Genomic DNA, 23,503 nt, shown 5'->3' with positions numbered 1-23,503 from the left:
CAGTTAACCCACTGTTCCTAGGCCGTCATTGAAGTAAGAATTTGTTCTTAACTGACTTGCCTAGCTAAATAAAGGTAAAATAAAAATTACACCAGCTCTGTCAGGAGGAATGGGCCAAAATTCACCCAATTTATTGTGGAAATATTTGACTCAACTTAAACAATTTATAGGCAATGCTACCATATACTAATTGAGTAAACTTCTGACCCACTGGGAATGTAACTCAAGAAATAAAAGGTGAAAATAATCATTCTCTCTACTATTATTCTGACATTTCACATTCTTAAAATAAAGTGGTGATCCAACTGACCTAAGACAGGGAATTTTTACAAGGATTAAATTGTGAAAAACAGAGTTTAAATGTATTTGGCTGAGGTGTATGTAAACTTCCGACTTCAACTGTATAGGACTTTGGACTTTGAAATGATTTATACTTTTACATTTACTTTTGATACTTACGTATATTTAAAGCCAAATACTTGGACTTTTCCTCAAGCAGTATTATACTGGGTGACTTTTACTTGACTCATTTTCTATTAAGGTATCTTTATTTTTACTGAAGTATGACAATTGGGTACTTTTTCTACCACTGCATTTCGCCCTAGCACTCCTGTTTTGCAACGGGTAAAGTCTACCAAACGCAATCCAACCTATTTGTTACAGATTCTAAAACGCAGTCTACTCTGTTAATTTTTTGGGGGGTAATCAGAAAACTGTATGGAAATAAAATGTGCCATCGATGAGAAAATTTGCAGAATGTATGCCTTAATCCATCTGGCTCCACCTTCGCCACTGGGCTTCCTCTCATCACCATATTTGGTAGTGAGTGTAAACACCAACCGGATGCTCAATATTTTTTACATCTGTTGAAATATCTGGCTCGTTGTTCTATCTGTGGTGTCAGAGGACCCGTTTACAACTCAGAGAAGAGTCGAAAGAGCGCCGTTAAGAAAATGTTCATATATTCATCGTTGAATTAGTCAAAAGTAAAAACATTTTTTGTAAATCTTAAGTTAGATTTTGACGATATTATCTCCAGTGAAAGGTAAAAATAGGTTTCATACCTCATGAGTTTTTTTACGCTTTAAATTGGGCATCTCTTAGGACAACCAAACCCCTTTACGGGTCCTGAGAACACAGGCGGTTTGATAGTCCGCATCTGATTCAGACACAGACGCCGGAGAGAGACACCGACAGGAGAGCTTTGCCGGGAGACAGATATAAGGTAAAGAGTGTTAGTTGCACTAAACCAAATTTAATGCAACATTGGGATACAATTAACTACAGCTACTAACAATGTCTGTGAATTAATGAAGTCCCGCTAGTGTACAGGGTTAAAGAGTGTCTCGTCACTCTGCCCTTGTCATTCTCTGGAAGGGGATCTGGGTGAAGGGTCACCGCTGGGTTGGGGGGTGGGGCTGGTTGTAAAGTGTAGTAGGTTAAATCCTATACCTCAGTGGTTAATTCTGTCATCATAATCTCCATATCTACAACACACAGTAAATCAACACATTATCAAAACTACAGCTACGAAGTAGCTTTAACCGCAACATGCGCCAGTCTCTGTGGAGGGGCTTCTGCGTCACATCCAGGTTATTTTCAAATCATCGTGTTTATGGCTGTAGCCTACAGCCTGTAGGGCAAAACTACTGGATTACTGCACTTCCTACTCTATTGATATGGACCACATTGTTTGTGTTGACAGATAAAATGGCGTCCATGTTGATGAACTCTCTACGGTGCTGTCCTCCAGTCAACCCTGCCTGGGCTGTGCAGTATGGTGAGACACACACACACCAAACAGGGTTTCTGACAAGTGGCCGGTGGCATTTGAATTGATCAGACATTTGAGACATTTACCGGACCCATATACGTTAGGGCATGAATGCAATTCGTGGGAAAACATAATTTTAAACAGCACACCTCCTGCAAGCATGTCCATATTTGACAGGTTAAATTTTGTTAAACATTTTTAAAGAGGGGGAATAACGACGCAACAGCTAGAGTGGGTTGTTAAATATGCACTGTGTAGAAAACGTGCCGCCATATCCTGGTTGCTAAAATTGTATTGCTTTGCCTAATTTCAGTTTATGACAAATCAAGCAAGTATAGTGTAGGGAATCATTGTACCATTTAAACTGCTGTGAAATATATTTTATATTACCAAAAATATTGTTTGAAGCTAGAGTACAAAACTGAAAGTAAAAGATGCCTAAACGTAAAGGAAAAATCCACCCAAAACCACAAATTTCTATAATTTACAGTGTTACATAACACTGTGAGAACAATTTTTTTGTGAACAAATGTTTAATTTTGCAATATATACTGACACATGTAACTGCAATAATTTTAATGAATTTACTGATTTACATAAGAATAAATTAAATCGGCCCACCCACTGGGGAGCCAGGCCCAGACAATCAGAATGAGTTATTCCACACACAAGGGCTTTATTACAGACAGAAATGCTCCACCGCCCCCCCACCCCCCAGATGATCCAGGTGAAGAAGGTCCTGAGCTGAAGTTGTTGTGAAGCCGGTTTGACGTACTGCCAAGTTCTCTGAAACGACGTTGGAGGAGGCTTATGGGAGAGATATTAACATTAAATTCTCTGGCAACAGCTCTGGTGGATTGTCCTTCAGTCAGCATACCTATTGCACGCTCTCTCAACTTGAGACATTTGTGGCATTGTGTTGTGAGAACTGCACACTTTAAAGTTGCCTTTTATTTCCCCAGCACAAGTTGCACCTGTGTAATTATCATGCAATTTAATCAGATTCTTGATATGCCACACTTGTCAGGTGGATGGATTATCTTTTCAAATGAGAAATCCTCTCTAACAGGGATGTAAACAAATTTGTGCACAAAATTTGAGAGAAGCATTTTGTGCGAATGGAAAATTGATAGGATTTTTTATTTTTTTTCAGCTCATGAAACATGGGACCAACACTTTTTACATGTTCAGTGTTGTAAGGTTGGTAGCAATGTGGAAATCGGTTTCAGCTCAAGTCTACTACTAACCCACAATGCTCTGTATGGGCAGGCTAGGTAGCCAGCGTAGCTACACACAATAATACTATAGTAAATATAAGCATGTGAAGTAGCTAGTTAGTGCAGTTAGGCAATTTTACAGCTATCAATTTAGGAGTCTACAATCTCATCATTTTCAACCTGCCGATTGATGTGCCGCAGAGTGGAGTCTGACCTTCATGTCCTGAAAGACAGGCAGTGTGTTCCTGGTGATGCATATGGCTGACTGCACCACGCTCTGGAGAGCCCTGCGGTTGCAGACGGTGCAGTTGCCATATCAGGCGGTGATACAGACTGACCGGATGCTCTCAATGGTGCATCCGTAAAAGTTTGAGGGTCTTCAGGGCCAAGCCGAATTTCTTCAACGTCCTGAGGTTGAAGAGGCGCTGTTGTGCCTTCACCACACAGACTGTGTGGGTGGACCATTTCAGATTGTCAGTGATGTGTACGCCGAGGAACTTAAAGCTTTTCACCTTCTCAACTGCTGTCCCGTCTGTGGATAGGGGGCTGCTCCAGGAGATGGGCGACAGGAGAACATAGGGCCTACAGGAGAGACACATGAGGGTCAAGGCAGCAGCAAAGATTCCATAAGAGGCTGTCAGCAGATTCACTCAGAACAGAACCCACAACAGCTGTTTTAGCTGGAATCAACATGTTTGAACAGTGTTACAATCAAGTGAGAGTGACTAGTGGTGACTGTTGGACCAGGGAAAACAGCTACATGAGATCCAACTTTTACGTGAACCCACACCATACTGTAAGCATGAGCGAGGCCACAAATAATGTCCAGTAAATGACTGCTGTCATGTCGACACATTCATTATAATGGTACTTTGCTTTTTTGCTGATTTTCACAAAGCGCTGATGTTTAGGCTTTAGGTTTTTTTCATTGAGCGTCTTGCTCAACGTGCGCCTTGTTGGTTTGGGTATTTTTAGTTCAGTGGCGGTTGGTGCCGTTTTAAGATGAGGAAAATATTACATTTTTTATGGGCGTTGTCTTATTTCTATTACAGCGTATTGGATGACTGTCATTCATATTCCATTCACCCAGTTCAATGTAACATTGACAGGTTTAGGCTACTACATGATACTCTAATGTTCCCTATACCCATCATGAGGTTGATACAACCTGGCCTATGAATGAAAGTTTACAACGTAGGTCAAGAGAAATGAGAGGAATCAATATGACAGATAGTAACACATTAAACACCACCTTGCACACTTTTGCTTGCATCTAGCTGATCTAAGGTGTAATCATGAGTCCAACAGCAAATTCGGGTATGTTTTTCCCGCTTCCGATTTAAGAAAAGTTTTTCAGAATCGACGCAATGACTGCACCCCTGATCTCACACAATTCACGGTTCATTTTGCTCGTTGTGTAATTCCTTCTCGCATCTACGAGCTCTCCTCACCTTTTCGCTTTGCTTCTGGACTTCAGTGCACAACACATCAGCTGTCTGTGAACTTGTGAGAACCCCTCCAAGCCAAACCTTCATATCATAACTGCTACACACAGCCTACATCATTGTCAACATACTTTTGGTCATGTAGTGTATGTGGACACCTGCTCATGGGTATTAATATGGAGTTGGACCCCCCCTTTGCTGCTATAACAGCGTTCGCTCTGCTGGGAAGGCTTTCCACTAGATATTGGAACATTGCTGCAGGGACTTGCTTCCATTCAGCCACAAGAGCATTAGTGAGGTCGGCACCGATGTTGGGCGATTAGCCTGGCTTGCAGTTGGCGTTCCAAGTCTTCGCAAAGGTGTTCATTGGGCTTGAGGTCAGGGCTCTGTGCAGGCCAGTCAATTTCTACCACACCCATCTCGACAAACCACTTCTGTATTGACCTCGCTTTGTGCACGATGACATTGTCATGCTGAAACAGGATTCCCCAAACTGTTGCCACAAATTTGGAAGCTCAGAATCATCTAGAATGTCATTGTATCATTAAGATTTCCCTTCACTGGAACTAAGGGGCCTAGCCCGAACCATGAAAAACAGCCCAGACCATTTTTCCTCTTCCACCAAACTTTACAGTTGGTTCTGCATTGGGTCAGGTAGTGTTCTCCTGGCATCCGCCAAACCCAGATTTGTCTGTCGGACTGCCAGATGGTGAAGTGTGATTCATCACTCCAGATTATGCGTTTCCACTGCTTTTGAGTCCAATGGCGGCAAGCTTTACATCAGCTTTACAGGCTTGTGTGTGGCTGCTCTGCCATGGAAACCCATTTCATGAAGCTCCCGACTAACAGTTATTCTGCTGGTGTTGCTTCCAGAGGCAGTTTGGAACTCGGTAGTGAGTGTTGCAACCGAGGACAGACGGTTTTTACACGCTAAGTGCTTCAGCACTTGGTGGTCCTGTTCTGTGAGCTTGTGTGGCCTACCACTTCGCTGCTGAGCTATTGTTGCTCCTATACGTTTCCACTTCATAATAACAGCACTTACCGTTGATCGGGGCAGCTCTAGTGGGGCAGTAATTTGACAATCTGACTTGTTAGAATGGTGGCATCCTATGACGGTGCCACGTTGAAAGTCACTGAGCTGTTCAGTAAGGCCATTCTGCTGCCAATGTTTGTTTATGGAGGTTGTATGGCTGTGTGATCGATTTTTATACATGTGGCTGACATAGCTGCATCCACTCATTTTGAGGGGGTGATCACATACTTTTGTGTGTATATATATATATATATATATATATATATATATATATATATATATATATATATATATATATATATATATATATATATATATATATATATATATATATATATATATATGTGTGTGTGTAGCTACTCTAACTTGTTAGTAAATCCGCTGCAATCATGCAGTACAGTCACAGTGAGCAGTTACAGGCCCCGATGGCAATAAATTAATAAAACCAAAAACTTAGCGCGACTTGAGAGTTCCAGTGTTGTATAGCCAGCTAGCATCCGTCTCCGTTTTGAACCTGGTGTCTGAGTAGGCTAAACTAACTAGCTGCATTAAACAAAATATAGCTAGCTGTCTCATGCTTTATTTTAAGAAATTAATTTAACTATCGTCTTTCTGAGTCAACTGCTCACCTCATGTTATGCAGTGCTAGATAGCTGTAGCTTTCAGTACTAGAAGAATTCTCAGATCCTTTGATTGTGTGGACAAAATGTCAGTTCAAGCTGCAAGAGCTTTTGATAGGTTAGACTTCCTCTGCAAGTTGTCATAATTACTTTGTAAGTCTATGGAAGGGAGTGAGAAACACGAGCCTCCTAGGTTTTCTATTGAAGTCAATGTACCCAGAGGAGGACGGAAAAAAGCTGTGCTCCGGCTACACCGATGTGCTACCACGGTGGTGTTGAGGCTACTGTAGACCTTCATAACTGTTTTAATCAGTTATTTGGTGATGTGAATACAATGAGTATAGTTTTATCTAAAAAGGATAACTTTTTACGTTTCACTATTTGTTTTTATTAAATTCCCTTCGTCCTCTGAGGAGCCTTCACGGGTTTTGGTATAAATAAAGGAACCTGTTCCAACGCACATTCTTTTTGTTTCATAGTTGTAACAAATGCACCCGACGAGTACAGTTTATTTTACACTTCATTATTTTATTATTTATTTTCTTTACATTTAGCCTGCAGTAACAAACTAATGGACATGTTTTATTATGCTTTTTCAGATATTTACATTTCATTTTCTGTTACCTTAGAGCACCTGTGTCAAACTCCAGAGGGCTGAGGGCCTGCGAGATTTCACACCTCCCATTTACTTCATCAATCAAGGTCACTAATTAGTAAGGAACTCCTCTCACCTGGTTGTCTAGGTTTTAATTGGATGGGAAAAACCAGCAGACACTAAGCCCTCCATGGGATGAGTTGGAGACCCCTGCCTTAGTCCATCGAGGCCAGGTTTTTCTAGTTGGATTTATTTAGACTGGTGGCTATTGGTACTCCTTGAAGTCTGACTATTTAAATATGCAAATTATCATTTTGACTCATTGCGCTTTGAGGATGAAATGCTCAGTGTTTGTATTTTATGATATTTATCTCAGGGTACTGCTAGTGTAAAATAGACATATTTAGAAGTCAGGGTGGGACAGGTGGGTTCAATTCTTTTTAAATTAAGTTATTGAAAACTGTCAGATTGACTGTCTTGGCGGTTCTAGTGTTAATGTTTCACTCCATCACCATCCAGAATGGGGTATTATTCCACTGCTAGGCTCTGTAGCATTTGCTGTGATAAATAAGATGCATGACGACTAAAGAAAATACACATACTGCAATTTCATATCGCAAAATAACCTGTAGACCAATAAGTATGACAAGGCAGTTGTATTTACAGCGACTGTTATTTACATTTTTCCGGGACAATTTGACCGACTCCCCCCAACATTTTTTTTGACTTTCCTTTTTGTTTATGGGCCAAAAGCTGGCTATTACCGGTTAATGCAAACCCTTAAACACACACAACTGTGTTGACTAGGAATGTGAGATGAGATCATGCTGTCTTTGTACCAAACTCTGTTTTACCGGGGTGAAAATAAATCTTGGTCCACCGAGTGTGTTCTCTCGACCAATCCAATGGTCAACATGTTCAACCCAGTGTTTTTCCATATAGATACTAGATGAAGCTGCTGAACTTGTCCCTGGCCCCCTCCCCCCCATTGCTGCTGGCCTTCTACACCAGCGGTCGGCAACCTTTTTTCCATTTGAAGTGCCATGTTATCGTACCATTTCTGCGTACCATTTAAGGTTTTCATGGAACCGTTTAATTTGTCTTCATATCTGAAAATCAATGGCATGTGGTTAATCAAGATTCTATCTAAAATTATAATCTGAAATCCAACTATGTAAAAATAGCCTACATAAAAACATTGCAGGTTGAATATATCATCATAAATTTCTTATAAATCACATTGGCTATGCATGGCCTGTCTGCAAGGAACTTGAGACATTGTATCAACTATCTTGGGCCCAAAGCTTGTGCTAGTGCACTAGCAACATTTTATCAAATATTCTGCCCCCAGTTTCTCTCTGGACAGACACAGCTGTACGTTATTTGGATAAGAAGGAATCCGTTAAGCCTGTTATTTCCACCGGGTCAGAGCATTACTTCCCATTTAATGCGGAGTGGTCATCAAAAGGGCGAGAGCTGGAAAGATGTTTCTAATGGGCTACGTTGAGGAACTATTGTCATTCTCAACGGATGTTAAAACAGACTTTGTTTAACTTGCTGTAAAAATGACTTAATTCACCACCACTAGAGTTTTTTTCAATCTAAAGGCACTCGCACATCTGAGCAGTCTTTTTTGCAGGTGCATGGTAACAGTTGAACAAGATGAAGGAACAAGGAAACCGCACACTGCTCTTGATAGTATCACTGATCTTTAATAAGCTACCGTCTCGGCCTCACGGCCTTGGTCAGAGCTTTACGTATCGCCCTCACGGCCTTCGTCGGAGCTTTACGTATCGCACTCGCGGCCTTGGTCAGAGCTTTACGTATCGCCCTCGCGGCCTTGGTCAGAGCTTTACGTATCGCCCTCGCGGCCTTGGTCAGAGCTTTACGTATCGCCCTCGCGGCCTTCGTCAGAGCTTTACGTATCGCCCTCGCGGCCTTCGTCAGAGCTTTACGTATCGCCCTCGCGGCCTTCGTCAGGGCTTTACGTATCGCCCTCGCGGCCTTCGTCAGGGCTTTACGTATCGCCCTCGCGGCCTTCGTCAGGGCTTTACGTATCGCCCTCGCGGCCTTCGTCAGGGCTTTACGTATCGCCCTCGCGGCCTTCGTCAGGGCTTTACGTATCGCCCTCGCGGCCTTCGTCAGGGCTTTACGTATCGCCCTCGCGGCCTTCGTCAGGGCTTTACGTATCGCCCTCGCGGCCTTCGTCAGGGCTTTACGTATCGCCCTCGCGGCCTTCGTCAGGGCTTTACGTATCGCCTTCGTCAGGGCTTTACGTATCGCCTTCGTCAGGGCTTTACGTATCGCCTTCGTCAGGGCTTTACGTATCGCCTTCGTCAGGGCTTTACGTATCGCCTTCGTCAGAGCTTTACGTATCGCCCTCGCGGCCTTCGTCAGGGCTTTACGTATCGGTCTCGCGGCCTTCGTCAGGGCTTTTGAGTTAAATTAGCACCCTTATGTAGACCTAGCCCCACCCACATCCGTTCCACACATGGAAAGGGGTTGGAGGTGAAGGAAAAACAAACAAGTGATACCAAATATAACAATATCAGAATATTGTGTGTAAATAAGACATATTAAACACGTGATAAATGAAATGGGGTCAGCCCTTGTCACTCACACTGATTGTTTTCTCTACAGCGACCCGCTCCCTCAGTACATCCGTCCAGCTCCATGCCCAGGGTAAGAGTCTACACACACACTCTTTGAGCCCCCTGCCCTGCGTTCGTGACGTCACACACCGTCTACTATATTTTCTTTGTCTGTGTGTCCAGTCCAGACTAAGAGTAAGAAGACATTGGCCAAACCTGGAGTGAAGAACATAGTTCTGGTGGAAGGAGTCAGAACACCGTTCCTTCTCTCAGGAACCACGTAAGGCTGGGAGCATAGGTTTGGTTGGGGTGGGAGGGGTTGAAAAGGTGTGTGTTTCCAGTAAGGCTGGGAGCATAGGTTTGGTTGGGGTGGGAGGGGTTGAAAAGGTGTCGGTGTTCAAAATGTATGTGTTTCCAGATATGCTGATCTGATGCCCCATGACCTTGCCAGAGCAGCTCTACAGTAAGTCATCTCTGTTTAATACACATCATCTCACAACGCCTCTCCATGTGACCTGCTTGTTCTGTGTATGTACTGACATGTATGTGTAATTGATAGATGCTTAACATAACAAATAAAACCAAATGGATGTAAAGTCGTTTTGTAATGTTTTTCCTGTTAGTCGTTGGAAACCCGGTAAGAGTAGCTGTCGCTAATGGGGATCTCCCACTGGTGTGTCTGTAGGGGTCTGCTGCATAAAACCAGTCTCCCTAAAGATGCAGTAGATTACATAATCTATGGAACCGTCATCCAGGAGGTGAAGACCAGCAACGTGGCTAGAGAGGTACACACACACACACACACACATACACACCACCCCCTTCCCTGTCACACGTATGCCGAGTGTCTGAGTGTATAATGTGTTTTCCAGGCTTCGTTGGGAGCAGGCTTCTCTGATAAGATCCCATCTCACACCGTCACCATGGCCTGCATCTCCTCCAACGTCGCTATGACAACAGGTCTGTAATTATAACCACACGTACCGGTCTGTGATTTTTGTATTTATTATGGATCCCCATTAGTTCCTGCCAAGGCAGCAGCTACTCTTCCTGGGGTTTATTATTGATCCCCATTAGTTCCTGCCAAGGCAGCAGCTACTCTTCCTGGGGTTTATTATTGATCCCCATTAGTTCCTGCCAAGGCAGCAGCTACTCTTCCTGGGGTTTATTATGGATCCCCATTAGTTCCTGTCAAGGCAGCAGCTACTCTTCCTGGGGTTTATTATGGATCCCCATTAGTTCCTGCCAAGGCAGCAGTTACTCTTCCTGGGGTTTATTATGGATCCCCATTAGTTCCTGCCAAGGCAGCAGCTACTCTTCCTGGAGTTTATTATGGATCCCCATTAGTTCCTGCCAAGGCAGCAGCTACTCTTCCTGGGGTTTATTGTGGATCCCCATTAGTTCCTGCCAAGGCAGCAGCTACTCTTCCTGGGGTTTATTATTGATCCCCATTAGTTCCTGCCAAGGCAGCAGCTACTCTTCCTGGGGTTTATTATTGATCCCCATTAGTTCCTGCCAAGGCAGCAGCTACTCTTCCTGGAGTTTATTATGGATCCCCATTAGTTCCTGCCAAGGCAGCAGCTACTCTTCCTGGAGTTTATTATGGATCCCCATTAGTTCCTGCCAAGGCAGCAGCTACTCTTCCTGGGGTTTATTATTGATCCCCATTAGTTCCTGCCAAGGCAGCAGCTACTCTTCCTGGGGTTTATTATTGATCCCCATTAGTTCCTGCCAAGGCAGCAGCTACTCTTCCTGGAGTTTATTATGGATCCCCATTAGTTCCTGCCAAGGCAGCAGCTACTCTTCCTGGGGTTTATTATTGATCCCCATTAGTTCCTGCCAAGGCAGCAGCTACTCTTCCTGGGGTTTATTATGGATCCCCATTAGTTCCTGCCAAGGCAGCAGCTACTCTTCCTGGGGTTTATTATAGATCCCCATTAGTTCCTGCCAAGGCAGCAGCTACTCTTCCTGGGGTTTATTATTGATCCCCATTATTTCCTGCCAAGGCAGCAGCTACTCTTCCTGGGGTCCAGCAACATTTAGGCAGATGTACATTATAATACATTCATAACAGATTTCACAGTACATTGTTCCCTCAGGCATCTTCTCTACTCCCACATATCTACAACACCAAATCTGTGTGTCTGTTTGTTGCTTCAGTACCTGCTGTTCCATAAGGTGTATTTTTATATATACACTGCTCAATAAAATACAGGGAACACTAAAATAACACATCCTAGATCTGAATGAATGAAATATTCTTATTAAATACTTTTTTCTTTACATAGTTGAATGTGCTGACAACAAAATCACACAAAAATGATTGATAAATTGATAATTTATCAACCCATGGAGGTCTGGATTTGGAGTCACACTCAAAATTAAAGTGGAAAACCACACTACAGGCTGATCCAACTTTGATGTAATGTCCTTAAAACAAGTCAAAATGAGGCTCAGTAGTGTGTGTGGCCTCCACGTGCCTGTATGACCTCCCTACAACGCCTGGGCATGCTCCTGATGAGGTGGCGGATGGTCTCCTGAGGGATCTCCTCCCAGACCTGGACTAAAGCATCCGCCAACTCCTGGACAGTCTGTGGTGCAATGTGGCGTTGGTGGATGGAGCGAGACATGATGTCCCAGATGTGCTCAATTGGATTCAGGTCTGGGGAACGGGCGGGCCAGTCCATAGCATCAATGCCTTCCTCTTGCAGGAACTGCTGACACACACTAGCCACATGAGGTCTAGCATTGTCTTGCATTAGGAAGAATCCAGGGCCAACCGCACCAGCATATGGTGTCACAAGGGGTCTGAGGTACCTAATGGCAGTCAGGCTACCTCTGGCGAGCACATGGCGGGCTGTGCGGCCCCCCAAAGAAATGCCACCCCACGACTGACCCACCGCCAAACCGGTCATGCTGGAGGATGTTGCAGGCAGCAGAACGTTCTCCACGGCGTCTCCAGACTGTCACGTCTGTCACGTGCTCAGTGTGAACCTGCTTTCATCTGTGAAGAGCACAGGGCGCCAGTGGCGAATTTGCCAATCTTGGTGTTCTCTGGCAAATGCCAAACGTCCTGCACGGTGTTGGGCTGTAAGCACAACCCCCACCTGTGGACGTCGGGCCCTCATACCACCCTCATGTAGTCTGTTTCTGACCGTTTGAGCAGACACATGCACATTTTTGGCCTGCTGGAGGCATTTTGCAGGGCTCTGGCAGTGCTCCTCCTGCTCCTCCTTGCACAAAGGCGGAGGTAGCGGTCCTGCTGCTGGGTTGTTGCCCTCCAACGGCCTCCTCCACGTCTCCTGATGTACTGGCATGTCTCCTGGTAGCGCCTCCATGCTCTGGACACTACGCTGACAGACACAGCAAACCTTCTTGCCACAGCTCGCATTGATATGCCATCCTGAATGAGCTGCACTACCTGAGCCACTTGTGTGGGTTGTAGACTCCGTCTCATGCTACCACTAGAGTGAAAGCACCGCCAGCATTCAAAAGTGACCAAAACATCAGCCAGGAAGCATAGGAAGTGAGAAGTGGTCTGTGGTCACCCCCTGCAGAACCACTCCTTTATTGGGGGTGTCTTGCTAATTGCCTATAATTTCCACCTGTTGTCTTTTCCATTTGCAGAACAGCATGTGAAATGTATTGTCAATCAGTGTTGCTTCCTAAGTGGACAGTTTGATTTCACAGAAGTGTGATTGACTTGGAGTTACATTGTGTTTAAGTGTTCCCTTTATTTTGAGCAGTGTATTAGCCATATCTAGGAAAACCAAAGTTCCAAAGGCTAGGCATAATATAGAGTATAAGAGGTCATACAATAAGTTTTGTAGTGATTCATATGTTGTTGATGTGAAGAATATCTGATCCAGAGAGTGGTGGTTCAGGCTGTGTGCAGGACACAACAGCCAAAGGGACAGAGCTCTGATCCAGAGAGTGGTGGTTCAGGCTGTGTGCAGGACACAACAGCCAAAGGGACAGAGCTCTGATCCAGAGAGTGGTGGTTCAGGCTGTGTGCAGGACACAACAGCCAAAGGGACAGAGTTCTGATCCAGACAGCACGGCCCAGCGGAGGGGGGCAACAGTGGTCCAGGCAGTTGATTGATTAAGACAGGGAGAGGCAGCTGGAGGGACATCCATGGAGGGAACACCTAATCCCCCGGCAGAAGACAGCTGGTACAGTGGCTCAAAGTGACGATGGCCACAGGTACCGGTGTGTGTGTGTGACGATGGCCACAGGTACCGGTGTCTGTGTGACGATGGCCACAGGTACCGGTGTCTGTGTGACGATGGCCACAGGTACCGGTGTCTGTGTGACGATGCCCACAGGTACCGGTGTGTGTGTGTGTGTGTGTGACGATGGCCACAGGTACCGGTGTGTGACTTGTGTGTTGTGTGGCTGGTCACAGCAGGCCAGTGTGATACGATAGTAACTGTGTGTGTGTTGTAGGTGTGGGGCTGATCACAGCAGGCCAGTGTGATACTATAGTAGCTGGAGGGGTGGAGTTTATGTCGGACGTTCCTATTCGTCACAGCAGGAAGATGAGGAAGACCATGTTGGCTCTGAACAGAGCGAAGACCCTCGGACAACGCCTCAGCCTTATAGGCTCTATCAGGATGGCTCATCTCACACCTGAGGTGTGTGTTATGTGTGTTTATAACTTCAGGAAATTAATTTGATTGTTTGTCGTATGTGGGTTTTATACAGAGCCTTCGGAATGTATTCAGACCCCTTGACTTTCTTCACATTTTGTTACGTTAAAGCCTTATTCTAAAATTGATGACATAAATAAAAATCCTCATCGATCTACACACAATATCCCATAATGACATCACAATACCCCATAATAACAAGGTGTGAACAGGTTTAGATATTTCAGTAAATATATTAAAAATAAAAACAGATCCTTATTTATGTAAGTATTCAGTCTGTTTGCTATGAGACTCAAGCTCCAGTGCATCCTGTTTCCATTGATCATCCTTGAGATATTTCAACAACTTGATTGGAGTCCAACTGTGGTAAATTCAACTGATTTGGAAAAGCACACACCTGTCTATGTAAGGTCTCCCAGTTGACAGTGAATATCTGAGCAAAAACCAAGCCGTCAGGTCGAAGGAATTGTCCGTAGAGCTCCAAGACAGGGTTGTGTCGAGGCACAGATATGGGGAAGGGTACAAAAAATGTCTGCTGCGTTGAAGTTCCCCAAGAACAGTGGCCTCCATCATTCTTTAATGGAAGAAGTTTGGAATTACCAAGGCTCAGGAAGGTGACCAAGAACCCGATGGTCACTCTGACAGAGATCTAGAGTTCCTCTGTAGAGATGGGAGAACCTTCCAGAAGGACAACCATCTCTGCAGCACTCCACCAATCAGGCCTTTATGGTAGAGTGGCCAGACGGAATCCACTCCTCAGTAAAAGGCACATGACAGTCCGCTTGGATCATGAAGACCAAGATTCTCTGGTCTGATGAAACTAAGATTGAACTCTTGGAATGCCAAGCGTCACATCTGGAGGAAACCAGGAACCATTTCTACGGTGAAGCATGGTGGTGGCAGCATCATGTTGTGGGGATGTTTTTCAGCGGCAGGGACTGGGAGACTAGTCCGGATCGAGGGAAAGATGAATGGAGCAAAGTACAGAGATCCTTGATGAAAACCTGCTCCAGAGCGCTCAGGACCTCAGACTGGGGCGAAGGTTCACCTTCCAACAGGACAATGACCCTATGCACACAGCCAAGACAATGCAGGAGTGGCTTCGGGACAAGTCTCTGAATGTCCTTGAGTGGCCCAGCCAGAGCCCGGAGTTGAACCCGATCGAACATCTCTGGAGTGACCTGAAAATAGCTGTGCAGCGACGCTCCCCATCCAACCTGACAGAGCTTGAGAGGATCTGCAGAGAATAATGGGAGAAACTCCCCAAATACAGGTGTGCCAAGCTTGCAGCGTCATACCCAAGAAGACTTGAGGCTGTAATCACTGCCAAAGGTGCTTCCACAAAGTACTGAGTAAAGGGTATGAATACTTATGTAAATGTGATATTTCAGTTTTGTAGTTAAATAAATACATGTTTTTATTTTATTTAAGGCTGTAACTTAAAGTGGAAAAAGTCAAGGCGTTTGAATACTTCCTGAAGGCACTGTATAGTGTTTTTTTTTTATATAATGTGTGTGTTTAGCTGCCTGCTGTAGCAGAGTTCTCCACGGCAGAGACGATGGGTCACAGTGCAGACCGTCTTGCTGCAGCGTTTGGAGTGACTCGGCTGGAGCAGGATGAGTTCGCTCTACGATCACACACACTAGCCAAACAGGCTCAGGATGCAGGACTCCTCAGTGACGTCATCAGCTTCAAGGTGCCAGGTAACCATGTTGACACATGGTGGTTTTAGGGTGTTGGAGAGCCTAGTGACCAGAAGATTTGTTAGTCGAGTTTTAGACCAGTGACCAGAGGATTAGTTAGTCGAGTTTTAGACCAGTGACCAGCGGGTTAGTTAGTCCATCATGCCAGTGGTTACCAAATTGTTAAAATGCACATGGTGCAATTTCTAAATTGGGTTGGGGTGTTTCCCAATGATGGAAGGGGAGACCTAAGTAAAAATGTTTGGCAACCCCTGCATCAAACAGAGCATTCTATGACTGCGATGATGATCACAAATATTGGTGTGTGTGTGTGTGTGTAGGTCGTGACACGGTCGCCAAGGACAACGGGATCCGTCCATCCTCCATGGAACAACTGGCCAAACTGAAACCTGCCTTTATCAAACCTCATGGCACTGTTACTGCTGCTAACTCTTCCTTTCTGGTACACACATGCGCACACACACAGAGAGAGAGCACTGTTACTCGGCACCTCAAATGACTGAGTTTAAATTGTGTTCCTCAGACCGATGGTGCATCAGCTGTCCTCATCATGTCAGAAGAGAAAGCCCTGGCCATGGGATACAAGCCCAAAGCCTACCTCAGGTACTCTGTTATACTGTATTAGTGCTCTTATGCTATACTACATAAAATTATCTGCAGTGTAGTAGTGTTGTATATCTGCTGTGTGTGTTCTGCAGAGACTTTGTGTTCGTGTCTCAGGACCCCAAAGACCAGCTGCTGCTTGGGTGAGTAACCCGGACATACAGTAGACCTGAACTTTTAACCCAGCTATAGTAGCTCTATGGTCTATATAACCTTAGAGGAGGATGAGTAGGTCATGAGTTTGTTTCTCCTCTTCAGGCCAGCATATGGAACCCCGAAAGTTCTGGCACGTGCAGGGTTGACTATGGATGACATTGATGTCTTCGAGTTCCATGAGGCCTTTGCTGTGAGTTACTCTGTCGTATCTCCTTTGTGGAGCTCAGTATAAGTTCTACACCCTTCCAGTTCCTCAGTGTCCACATCACTAAGGACTTGACATGGTCCCCGCACACCAACTCAGTCATGAAGATGGCATGGCAGCGCCTCTTTTCCCTCAGGAGGTTAAAGATTTGGCCCTCAGATCCTCCAGCTACACCATCAAGAGCATCTTGACTGGCTGCATCACCCCTTGGTATGGCAACTGCACCGGTCCTGAATGGCAGGCACCTCAACCCTAGTGATGCACTTCCCTCTATAGTGCCTTAAGGTCAGATGCTGAGAGTTGCCATACCAGGCGGTGATGCAACCGGTCAGGATGCTCTCGATGGTGCAGCTGTAGAAATTTGAGGATCTGGGGACCCATGACAAATCTTTCCAGTCTCCTGAGGGGGAAAATATGTTGTCGTGCCTTCATGACTGTCTTGGTGTGTTTGGACCATGACAGTTCATTGGTGATGTGGACACTAAGGAACTTAACTCTCGACCCGCTCCACTACAGTCCCGTCTGTTAATGGGTGCCTGTTCGGCCCTCCTTTTCCTGAAGTCCATGGTCAGTTTATTTTGCCCAGTACATCTTAATGGTACCAGAACGATCTGTACTGACCCTACACCCACACACTGCACTTTATATACACACTCACAAACACACTACTTTATATACACACAAACCCTCACACATGCTCACACACACACACGTGTGTATGTGACCAGTACAATTTGATTTGACACACACTTTCACACTAATCGTATGCTGTTCTTTATTTGACTCTTATCTATCCTGATGCCTAGTCACTTTCCCCTGCCTTCATGTACATATCTACCTCAAATACCTTATTATTATCTATCCTGATGCCTAGTCACTTTCCCCTGCCTTCATGTACATATCTACCTCAAATACCTTATTATCATCTATCCTGATGTCTAGTCACTTTACCCTGCCTTCATGGACATATCTACCTCAAATACCTTATTATTATCTATCCTGATGTCTAGTCACTTTACCCTGCCTTCATGGACATATCTACCTCAAATACCTTATTATTATCTATCCTGATGCCTAGTCACTTTACCCTGCCTTCGTGGACATATCTACCTCAAATACCTTATTATTATCTATCCTGATGCCTAGTCACTTTACCCTGCCTTCGTGGACATATCTACCTCAAATACCTTATTATTATCTATCCTGATGCCTAGTCACTTTACCCTGCCTTCATGGACATATCTACCTCAAATACCTTATTATTATCTATCCTGATGCCTAGTCACTTTACCCTGCCTTCATGGACATATCTACCTCAAATACCTTATTATTATCTATCCTGATGTCTAGTCACTTTACCCTGCCTTCATGTACATATCTACCTCAAATACCTTATTATTATCTATCCTGATGCCTAGTCACTTTACCCTGCCTTCATGGACATATCTACCTCAAATACCTTATTATTATCTATCCTGATGTCTAGTCTACTTTACCCCTTATGTACATATCTACCTCTAATACCTTATTATGAGGAGTGTGCAAAGCTGTCATCAAGGTGGCTACTTTAAAGAATCTCAAATATAAAATATATTTGAATTTAACACTTTTTGGTTACTACGTGATTCCATTGTTATTTTCTACTATGTAGAAAATGGTAAATAATTGAAGGTGTTCTAAAACGTTTGACTCCACAGTGATCTGGTACTCCCTGTATATGCAGTTGAATTCGGAAGTTTACATACACTTATGTTGGAGTCATAAACTCATTTTTCAACCACTCCACAAATTTCTTGTTAACAAACTATAGTTTTGGCATGTCGATTAGGACATCTACTTTGTGCATGACACAAGTCATTTTTCCAACTATTTTTTACAGTGAATTCTATCACAATTCCAGTGGGTCAGAAGTTTACATACACTAAGTTGACTATGCCTTTTAAACAGTTTGGGAAATTCCAGAAAATGATGTCATGGCTTTAGAAGCTTCTGGTAGGCTAATTGACATAATTTGAGGATGTGGATATATTTCGAGGCCTACCTTCAAACTCAGTGCCTCTTTGCTTGACATCATGGGAAAATCAAAATAAATCAGCCAAGACCTCAGAAAAACAATTGTAGACCTTCACAAGTCTGGTTCATCCCTGGGAGCAATTTCTAAACACCTGAAGGTACCACGTTAATCTGTACAAACAATAGCACGCAAGTATAAACACCATGGGTCCACACAGCCGTCATACCGCTCAGGAAGGAGATGCATTCTGTCTTCTAGAAATGAACGTACTTTGGTGTGATACGTGCAAACCAATCCCAGAACAACAGCAAAGGACCTTCTGAAGATGCTGGAGGAAACATGTACAAAAGTATCTATACCCACAGTAAAATGAGTCCTATATCGACAACCTGAAAGGCCGCTCAGCAAGGAAGAAGCCACTGCTCAAACTGCCATAAAGCCACACTACGGGTTGCAACTGCACATGGGGACAAAGATCATACTTTTTGATGAACCAAAAAGAGAACTGTTTGGAGGAAAAACGGGGAGGCTTGCAAGCCGAAGAACACCATCCCAACCGTGAAGCACGGGGGTGGCAGCATCATGTGTGCTTTGCTGCAGGAGGGACTGGTGCACTTCACAAAATAAAAATAGATGGCATCATGAGGTAGGAAAATTATGTGGATATATTGAAGCAACATCTCAAGACATCAGTCAGGAAGTTAAAGCTTGGTCTCAAATGGGTCTTCCAAATGGACAATGACCCCAAGCATACTTCCAAAGTTGTGGCAAAATGGCTTAAGGACAACAAAGTCAAGGTATTGGAGTGGCCATCACAAAGCCCTGACCTCAATCCTATGGAATTGTTTTATTTGCAGAACTGAAAAAGCGTGTGTGAGCAAGGAGGCCTACAAACCTGACTCAGTTACACCAGCTCTGTCAGGAGGAATGGGCCAAAATTCCCCCAACTTATTGTGGGAAGCTTGTGGAAGGCTACCCGAAATATTTGACCCAAGTTAAACAATTAAAGGCAATGCTACCAAATACTAATTGAGTGTATGTAAACTTCTGACCCACTGGGAATGTGATGAAAGAAATAAAAGCTGAAATAAATAATTCTCCTTACTATTTTTCTTACATTTCACATTCTTAAAATAAAGTGGTGATCCTAACTGACCTAAGACAGGGATTTTTTTTCTAGGATTAAATGTCAGGAATTGTGAAACTGAGTTTAAATGAATTTGGTTGGCTAAGGTATATGAAAACCTCTAACTTAAACTGTAGCTCCATTCTTGTGTATTTTATATTTTTGTTGAACTCGGCGTCTAAAAGTTTAAGCATTTTTCTGTCAGTTGTATTCGGGGTGTGTGTGATAAATGAAATTGGATTTAGATGTTTAGTTTTGACAACGTACTGATTGTGTGATATTGAGGAAGAGTTCACTGCTCTGTTCTATAACAAGGCCTCAATGTTTCCCCTCTATCTATAGTAACACCGCTGTGTTTTTTAACAGGGCCAGATCATGGCTAACCTGAAAGCGTTGGATTCAGACTGGTTTGCACAGACCTACATGGGACGGAAGGCTAAGGTAAAATATTAACTATATAAACTCAGCAAAAAAAAGAAATATCCCTTTTTCAGGAACCTGTCTTTCAAAGATAATTTGTAGAAATCCAAATAACTTTACAGATCTTCATTGTAAAGGGTTTGAACACTGTTTCCCATGTTTGTTCAATGAACCATAAACAATCAATGAACATGCACTTGTGGAACTGTCGTTAAGACACTAACAGCTTAGACGGTTGGCAATTAAGGTCACAGTTATGAAACCTTAGGACACTAAAGAGGCCTTTCTACTGACTCTGAAAAACACCAAAAGAAAGATGCCCAGGGTCCCTGCTCATCTGCGTGAACGTGCCTTAGGCATGCTGGAAGGAGGCATGAGGACTGCAGATGTGACCAGGGCAATAAATTGCAATGTCCGTACTGTGAGACGCCTTAGACAGCGATACAGGGTCACAGGATAGACAGCTGATATTCCTCGCAGTGGCAGACCAAGTGTAACAACACCTGCACAGGATCGGTACATCCGAACATCACACCTGCGGGACAGGTACAGGATGGCAACAACAACTGCCCGAGTTACACCAGGAACACACAATCCCGCCATCAGTGCTCAGACTGCCTGCAATAGGCTGAGAGAGGCTGGACTGAGGGCTTGTAGGCCTGTTGTAAGGCAGGTCCTCACTAGGCAACACCAGCAACAACGTCGCCTATGGGCACAAACCCACCATCGCTGGACCAGACAGGACTGGTAAAAAGTGCTCTTCACTGACGAGTTGTGGTTTTGTCTCACCAGGGGTGATGGTCGGATTCGCGTTTATCGTCGAAGGAATGAGCGTTACACCGAGGCCTATACTCTGGAGCGGGATCAATTTGGAGGTGGAGGGTCCGTCATGGTCTGGGGCGGTGTGTCACAGCATCATCGGACTGAGCTTGTTGTCATTGCAGGCAATCTCAACGCTGTGCGTTACAGGGAAGACATCTTCCTCCCTCATGTGGTACCCTTCCTGCAGACTCATCCTGACATGACCCTCCAGCATGACAATGCCACCAGCCATACTGCTCGTTCTGTGAGTGATTTCCTGCAAGACAGGAATGTCAGTGTTCTGCCATGTTCAGCGAAGAGCCCGGATCTCAATCCCATTGAGCACGTCTGGACCTGTTGGATCGGAGGGTGAGGGCTAGGGCCATTTCCCCCCAGAAATGTCAGTGAACTTACTTTTGATTTTGACCCCCCCCCCCCCCCTTTGTTCAGGGAAACATTATTCCATTTCTGTTAGTCACATGTCTGTGGAACTTGTTCAGTTTGTCTGTTGTTGAATCTTGTCATGTTCGTACAAATATTTAAACATGTTAAGTTTGCTGAAAATAAACGCAGTTGACAGTGGACATTTCTTTTTTTGCTGAGTTTACAAGGTAGGAAATACAGTGGGTTTCAGAGTTTCTGCCTCATCCACGTTCTGTTTACAACAAACAGTGAGGTTTTCCCCATTCCTAATCTCTGTCAACCCACAGCTAAAGTCTGGTGTAATTGGTCAAATGCTCAATTTAAGTTCAGGGTACATGCGTGTTAGACTTTCCGGAAGATCTGCTTTATAGCACTCAAAAGCCCAAGCCATCCTGATAATCACGTACTACATATGTGCAGCGCGGCATTGCTTTCTCTCTGCTGTGTTTTCATCTTGCTAGCTGTCACTCAAATGGCAGGCGGCTGAAGCTCATTGGCTGAAACTCTAATTGCTAAGGGGTAGGCTCACATGGGGAAAATGTAGGAAAAATTGTGCTGCACAGCTTCAAGAAGTTGGTCACAAAATAGTTTAGTTTGAAACCAATTGAGGTAAGACAGTAATTTTGCTCATAGATTATGCATGATGACACATCCAGCCCAAAGCGGGAGGGTTAAAAGATGCGTAGTTGCCAAAGTTCCAGAGTATGTCTTTAAGGGAACAGATCGTAACTGGAACAAAGAGCTCCTTCCCCTAACTCTGCTGTCTAGTCTGTCCAGCAGAGATGTTCCTTCCCCTAACTCTGCTGCCTGTTTAGGTGGGGGCCCCTGCCATGGAGAAGTTTAACCTGTGGGGGGGCAGTCTGTCTCTTGGTCATCCGTTTGGAGCCACCGGCTGCCGTCTGGTAACCACGGTAGCACACCGCCTGCTGAAGGAGGGGGGCCAGTATGGACTGGTGGCTGCATGCGCTGCGGGAGGACAGGTAACACACTACACCAACACTTCCAGTTAATTCAATGTAATGGACAGAAAAGTAATCTTACCTGTGTGTGTTTCAGGGACATGCAATGGTGATCGAAGCATACCCCCAGTAGAACAGGATTCTGGGAGGACTGAGATGATGCAGGAGAAGACTGTGTACGCATATACACACAGAGTGGAGTAACACCCACATTATCAGACTGTACATACTAACACCATTTTGCCTGGTTGGGTTAGGGCATGTGTTTGTGTGGAGGAGAGGGTGTAAATTATAGCAGAGTTTTAGGTTGCCTTGCTGTTAGGGTGCAACGCTGCAGTAGCATTCACACAGACAGTAACAGTGGGCCTTTCTCCATAGTCTGTGGCCTCCTCATTTCCTCTCATAAAAGGAAATTCTTAGTCGGTAGTTGTCTACCGTGATGCCATCAGCTGTGTTCTTATCAGGGCAGATGGAGGAGAAGCCATTAGACTCTTGACATGCACCCTGATCCGATCAATATGATATGTTTATACTCTGCCTTTTTGTTTTCTTACAAATTAATGTGTTACTACAAGGATTTAATTAAAAAATAGAACTAGCCTACAGCTTCCCATAGAGATGTCATTTATTTTCTGTTTCTAAAATTGTAACCTCCATTACCATGAAAAAGTTTGAAATCTAAAACATTTTCTTCATAGAAACTTGTTGTGCTGTAACTAGCCTAAAGCTACTGTTATGTGGTATGGTTAGCAGCTGGCTGTGTTGATCACACCTGTAGAATGGAGGAATGGTATCCACACATCTCCTGTGCAACATAGGCATCATGAGCTCTCCTTTTCTGAGATGGTCGGTAAATCCGATCACGCCTCCATTCTGCTCCTCCCACCTCTAGGCAGAAACTTTAAACAGGAAGCTCCTGTGGAATGGACTGTCCAATGTTGGTCTGACCAATCAGCTATGCTTCAAGTAACTGATCTCTGAAAGATTCTAAAATGCGGCCAATTATTTCGGCCCTGTAACATCTCTGATCCACGGCTGTGTGAAATTCAGCAGGCTACTGGCGTTAGACGACTTTAGCTTTTATAGTCAATTTTGACAGCTTTTGGAAACTGAAAGTGCTCTACAGGAATGAAGGAGTCCATCCAAATCATCTTGGCTCCTGGACTCT

The 23,503-nt window shown here is 44.3% G+C and overlaps 1 protein-coding gene across 1 annotated transcript; it reads left to right on the top strand.

The window, feature by feature from the left end:
* The first annotated feature begins 939 nt into the window (after window positions 1-939).
* On the top strand, window positions 940-22,940 carry hadhb (hydroxyacyl-CoA dehydrogenase trifunctional multienzyme complex subunit beta). The gene is made up of 16 exons (XM_021601150.2): window positions 940-1,225; window positions 1,706-1,780; window positions 9,325-9,366; window positions 9,459-9,555; window positions 9,694-9,738; window positions 9,961-10,060; window positions 10,148-10,235; window positions 13,723-13,910; window positions 15,448-15,628; window positions 15,949-16,070; window positions 16,152-16,231; window positions 16,327-16,374; window positions 16,490-16,577; window positions 20,099-20,173; window positions 22,192-22,356; window positions 22,433-22,940. The coding sequence occupies exons 2-16, from the start codon at window positions 1,711-1,713 to the stop codon at window positions 22,466-22,468; spliced, it is 1,425 nt and encodes a 474-aa protein (XP_021456825.1). The 5' UTR covers window positions 940-1,225; window positions 1,706-1,710; the 3' UTR covers window positions 22,469-22,940.
* Window positions 22,941-23,503: the final 563 nt, after the last annotated feature.

This window comes from Oncorhynchus mykiss, chromosome 4 (genome assembly GCF_013265735.2).
Source record: "Oncorhynchus mykiss isolate Arlee chromosome 4, USDA_OmykA_1.1, whole genome shotgun sequence".
Lineage (NCBI taxonomy): Eukaryota > Metazoa > Chordata > Actinopteri > Salmoniformes > Salmonidae > Oncorhynchus > Oncorhynchus mykiss.
The sequence above is the reverse complement of the archived record's forward strand: the minus strand, read 5'-3'. Positions and strand labels throughout refer to the sequence as shown.

Excerpts from the sequence above, each read along its gene's own strand:
- hadhb (XM_021601150.2), top strand. The coding sequence starts at position 1,711 with ATGGCGTCCATGTTGATGAACTCTCTACGGTGCTGTCCTCCAGTCAAC. Across the intron at positions 1,781-9,324 it reads TGCCTGGGCTGTGCAGTATG|CGACCCGCTCCCTCAGTACA; the intron begins GTGAGACACACA and ends TTTTCTCTACAG. Across the intron at positions 16,071-16,151 it reads CTGCTAACTCTTCCTTTCTG|ACCGATGGTGCATCAGCTGT; the intron begins GTACACACATGC and ends TGTGTTCCTCAG.